At 40.8% G+C, this 5,775-nt stretch overlaps 1 protein-coding gene across 1 annotated transcript in view; it reads left to right on the forward strand.

Moving 5' to 3' along the window:
* Positions 1–5,528, forward strand: part of LOC104161840 (low-density lipoprotein receptor-related protein 6-like) — a gene marked incomplete at its 3' end in the record, with an annotated part of 20,934 nt that extends 15,406 nt beyond the window's left edge. The window contains exons 4-5 of the mRNA XM_009700404.1: positions 3,688–3,904; positions 5,239–5,528. Coding sequence (XP_009698706.1) covers positions 3,688–3,904; positions 5,239–5,528 — 507 coding nt within the window. The remainder of the gene's footprint in view (positions 1–3,687; positions 3,905–5,238) is intronic.
* Positions 5,529–5,775: the final 247 nt, after the last annotated feature.

Consider the following 5,775-nt stretch of genomic DNA (forward strand, 5'->3'; position numbering starts at 1 on the left):
TGACCATTAAATACACCATCTTAAAATGTGACCACATTTTCAGCATTCATTCATTTATTTTGAATAAGCTGTATTTTCATGAGGCCATAGGTTTGCATTCATTATTATTCTAGGATAAGCAAACCCCTTATCCTACAGGGAGGATATCTGGTAGTTTTTCTGAGGCCATTTAATTTTTGTACTACTCCCCCCTCCCCGACTCCATGGAGCTACTCACCCTTTCAGTAAAGGTAGTGTTTGCGGTTGCACCACATCTGTTTCCTGTTGTAGTCTATATTCTCACTGTGGTTTGCAGTATTCAGAATGGCCTCAGAATGTGAAACCCACACCGCATTGTGGTTAAAAGCAACATAAACCGCTGGAGACACTGCTTCATAGGAGCCGAAGGTGGGTTTCTCCTATGGGGGATTCTGCGGGGATAGACTTTGCTGTGATGAGCTGATCCGGCTGGGACTGGAGAAGGGGAATGAATGCATAAAGCGGTATCAGCTGGGACTCGGTTGTCACCTGAATTTCAGTATGTGAAAAGATGATGCTGAAATCCTTTGAAATTGGTTGATTAGCAATTGTTTCTTTTTCCTTGTGCTTATTATATGTATCATCCCTATATCCCTTGCCGCTTTCCTTCTGCCTTACACCAAAGTGTTTGGTTCGGTAGCCTAGTGATGAAATTCTATTCAAATCTCCTAAATTGCAGCCAAAGCGAATGCAGACAGCGTGGTGCCATGGAACTACTCATATGATGGTGCCCGGCTGCTAGTGGACAGATGTTTATATTTAGTAATATTGCACAGATGTGCTCAGGTAAGATTGCGGTGGGAGCAGGGTGGCGGGTATGTGTAAGTACTTTCAGATAGGCACCTGTTTTGTCTAGGTGACATAAAGCTGTCTTTCAAAATAACCTGTATGTGGCAAAACAAAAATTAATTAAAAGCAGATACTTACTCCGTAAGTCCTCCCTTCTCTTTTCCTGACTTTCTTTCAGTATAAGAGGAAGCTTATTTGTACAGCTCCCCTTTTAAAGTTTGCCAAAGAAAGCTCATCCTCACGCCATACACCTTCCAACTAATTCTCTTTGCCAGTAGTTAAGCACCCTCTTAAATACAGAATTTCCTTCCTTCTTTAAGTACAAGGCAAAAAATGTAGTATCTCAAGATACTGCTTTGTGATAGTGAAGTTTTAGTGGTTATTACTGTGTGGTTTCAGTTGATTGACTTTGTGACATCCATCCATTCTGTGTCTCTCTTTGGTCTGCTTAGCAAGCACTAATTGCCATATATTAATTAGTTGCAAACAAATGGCTTGTCTCTGTAGTTTAAGGGGGAGGGGGAAACAAGTCATCACAGAAATGTAAGATGACTGTGTTATGGTTAGAAAACGGGATGGTAGGCAAAAAGGGATGACCGGTTTTGCTTGGTGGTGATGGTTTCTTGAAGGGATGGTGGGCTTAAGGACTATAACTTGCAGTTTATCTTACAGATGTTGAATCTGTGTCCCTGGTTCTCAAGTTAGCCATTAGCCTGTTGTTTAGCAACCTCATTTATCAAAACAGAGTGTAGGAGGCATGCTGCTAGGAATTGAGAGAGCCAGCAGATGCTGAAATTTTCTGAAGCAGAATAAATGGAATAGCAGGGCTTGTTTTCAAAGGGAAGTCCAGAAATTAGGCAATTATGCTGGGCTCTGAGCCCAGCTAAACAATCTGTGATAGGAAAAGCTATGTTTGGATTTGGTTATCAGTGTAAAGGACGTAAGTTACAGCTTTAGGATGGTAAATGCACCATAACGCAAAGTGAAGCTGGAAGTACTGCGCTTGACTTTCTAAAGGATCTTAGTGAGAATGCAGGGGAAAAAAACATTTCACCGAGTAATGCTCATCTTATTTTTGTGATGCATGTGCATCAGTGTGTTTGTAGAAGTGTGCTGTATACCCTACTAGCCTGAAGATTTTTTGGTAAGCCAATTCCACAGAGTAATTATGAGCTTTTCTAAAAAAAAGTGAACATGGAGCTTATTCCTACAAACCAGCAAGTGTACAGAGCCCCTTTCATTTTTCTGTAGGAAATGTGCACATAAAGATTCAATTCCCATTATAACATACTGAGAATAAGTGCGGTAATGTTGGGAAGTTTATGATAGGGAATAATAGTTTTAAGAAGAAATGGAATTATTGTGAAGATTATAGCATTTTCTTCCGCTTTTTTAGTGAACAGAAAAATATTTTGGTAACATGCACATGATATTGTACGCCGATTGTACACTGTTATGGATTTCAGTCCTGGTTCTGTGTTCCTTTCTTCCCTCCCCATCTGTGCTTGGGTAGGGAAAAGGTAGGAGTTGCTCCAAACTAGCCTTCTGATTTATCGTGAGCTAGGAAATTCTTCATAGCACAAAACATCATCCGTCTAGCTAGAGTTACGACACCAATTGATCCTGAAGGTTGTCATTGCACAACTCTTTGGGTTTGAGCCCTGGGCAGAATGGGAAATCATACAGGCTTGTCTATGGCGCTCTTAATTCCACAAGGCAAGTGAGAGAGATTTGAAAACAGTGATTTAGTAAGTCACTCTTTTTCCAGTCCTTAACTTGGAACATCCTTGGGTAGTGGGAAGGATGTTTTCATGTTTCGGGAATTAGTATGCTACCTTGGATTTTGTGAATCACATTGTTTTGGGAAGTTTTTACATTAAGGTTGTTCTGGGTTTTGAGTGGGTTTTTTCTTTTTGTGGAAGGGTGGTATACATGCTGTAAACTCAAACTGTAAACTGAAACAAGCGGAAATATTTCAGAAGGAACGTTTCTATAAAATTGCAGTGCTGAATCATTTTTAAGCTCTTAAAACACAGGACTCCCTTCACTCCTGTCAGTACGGTACTTTTTACAAAAATACTTGGCATTCATAAGGTACTTGATCACTTGAACATGCATAAATATGTTTAATTAATCCTTTCAGTGCCTCTGAGGAAGTTAGGTATTACTTCTTTTTAGCAGTAGAGAAAAATGACACAGTAAATTCAAGTGTCTTGATCAAAGGCATGCAATTATTTACAGACTATTACTGTTCCTTGTAGTGCAAAAAATACTAAACTTAATTTTGAAGAATGTAAAACTGGTTCTTTATTCAGAATTGGGAATATAAACATACTCTGTAGATCTTGACTGTTTGCCTCCCAGAATTTATGTGGGGCCTCCTCTTACTGCTGTCTGTAACCTGGGCAAAGCTCACTTGGGAGGGACTGTGGACTAGAAGATGCTGAGGCAGGACTCCTTGACATTGTAAGCTTGTCTTCATTCATGTAAAACACGGTGTCTCCCGTTTCAAACTAAACCAAGAGACATAAGGCAGAAACGAGAAAGAGGCAACATGTAAGGGGCACACATAATAGTAGTTCCTAAAGCAAATACAAGGAATGTGGTGTCATAATTCCACGTTGTGATCTGCTTATGAGACTAGCCTTATACATAAGGGATACTCCATGGCTTTTAGAAGTAAGTACCTGTTGAAATACAGTCTTGTGTGGGTTTTTTTTTTTATTAGACTGCTGTATAATATTGATAGCATTTTAATGGCTAGGAGATTATTTTTGAGTTTGAAGTCTAAGTGTGGAGCTGCTAGTTAATTAATTTCTGATAAATAGTGACAGAATTATTCTGTATACGTAGTAAGTTTGTGTTTGTGTATATCCATAGGTCATGAATGCTGACGGAACTGGGAGAAGAGTTCTGGTGGAGGACAAGCTGCCTCATATCTTTGGATTCACGTTGCTGGGAGACTACGTTTATTGGACAGACTGGCAAAGACGCAGTATTGAACGCGTACATAAGCGCACAGCAGAAAGAGAGATCATCATAGATCAACTGCCTGATCTAATGGGACTGAAAGCTACAAACGTCCGCCAGATAATTGGTGAGTGAGACTGCTAATCAGGCAAGTAAAATGAAATAGAAAATTTCAGCAATGCTATTCTGCACATACCATTTTATACCAGGTCAGATTTTTAGAAATGGGCAGAATCCAGTTCGATTGCATGATAACTGCAGGCTGCAGTTTGATGGGATGGGGTAGGTCTCGTGAGGTGCTTCAGTTCTCTAACTTGGAAGAATATCAAGCTGGAAAACAACCAGGCACCCCCCAAAATGGGTAATTTTTCTGCTTCTTGAGGAACTGGAGCAGCTTATAAGTCTGAACAACCCTGGATCCACTAAAGAGAGGAGAAGGATCATGGGAAAAGAGAACTTCTCTTTGTAACAGCCAGCTATTAGATTAGCCCAGCTGTTTATGAAGCTGCAGCTGTAGCAGCTTTTCATCTTGCAATCTGAACATGTGCTCCTGGTATGCAAAAGCTAAGAAAGCCAGTTTTAGTCTGTCCAGTGCTTTTCACATTAATACTGCAAAATTATCTTTAAAAATAACTGGAAGTACTTTCTGCCCTGTAATGTCTGTGGTGTAAAAAAAGCAGGAACTAGCTTTAAATTGGCTGTCGTTGGCTATCCAAACATGGTAGCAGTGTAACTGTAGCGTCACAGAGCTCATTGTGTTCCCTGATTATCCTGCTATGTGGATAGGGCTTAGCTTCTTGCTGCCATGTCTGGATTGTACCCCAGGAAATCAGTCAAATGTAGTTGAGGTGTCTCTTTGCGTTGCTGCTACCATGTTAACAAGATGCCCTAAGGTACGTGTGCTTTAAACGCAGCCTTCTTTCCAACTGTTTGGCTAATTGAGCTTCGTAATGCTGGGCCTCTCTTAGTAGGTGGATTTCCAGCTTGTGCAGGTACAAGTTAGTATTGCAAAGAGCTGCTTTACTAGCATCCTGGAGAGAAGAGACCATTGAATGGATGTGAAAATAGATCTGCAAATTTTTCATCTCTAGGAACACAATTGGGGTATGTAACTGGACCAGTGTACTGTAAAAGGCAGCAGAACATATGCTTGACATACTTACCGTCTGTTCAGTGCTTGTGCTATGAGTTGGGAACATCAGTAGCTTTTGGAGTCCAGACCCCTTTCCTTAACACTGGGGTCAGGAAAACAAGCACTGGCTTTCCAGCCAAGTAGAGTAACTTCTGTCCAAAGGATTACAAGAAATGAACAAAAATTAATTCATTCAGAGAATAAAAGGTGAAAAACTCTTACCTGTTTCTTAAAGGAGTCATAGTGTTGTTGATGCGTGTGAGGACTGGCTTCATCTTCTAACTTAAGTCAGTTTGCAATGACTGCTTTTGCTTTTGTTGCACGCTTAGGTACAAACCCTTGTGCAGAGGATAACGGGGGCTGCAGCCATCTTTGTCTGTACAGACCACAAGGCCTTCGCTGCGCTTGTCCCATCGGCTTAGAGCTCATCAATGACATGAAGACCTGCATCGTCCCAGAAGCTTTCCTGCTGTTTTCTCGGAGAGCGGATATCAGGCGAATCTCTTTAGAAACAAACAACAACAACGTTGCTATTCCACTCACGGGAGTCAAGGAAGCTTCTGCTCTGGATTTTGATGTGACGGACAATCGGATTTACTGGACTGACATTTCACTGAAGGTAGAGGTTTATTCTATATTGGCTATTAAGTTGTTAGAAGGTTCTTGAGATACTTAAGAATGGATTGACAAACGCATTGTACTAGATTCAAGGGATAGGTAGAAGAGCTTGTTCTAAGTAGGGATGCCATACATTTTCATTATACTTCCAGCATTCTCTTCTATAAATCATTCATATCAGGTTTGCATGGCAAGGTTTTGGGAGTGGCGGGCTACAGGGGTGGCTTCTGCCCCAAGTCCAATGGAGT

Source organism: Cariama cristata, unplaced genomic scaffold (assembly GCF_000690535.1).
Source record: "Cariama cristata isolate BGI_N322 unplaced genomic scaffold, ASM69053v1 scaffold15905, whole genome shotgun sequence".
Lineage (NCBI taxonomy): Eukaryota > Metazoa > Chordata > Aves > Cariamiformes > Cariamidae > Cariama > Cariama cristata.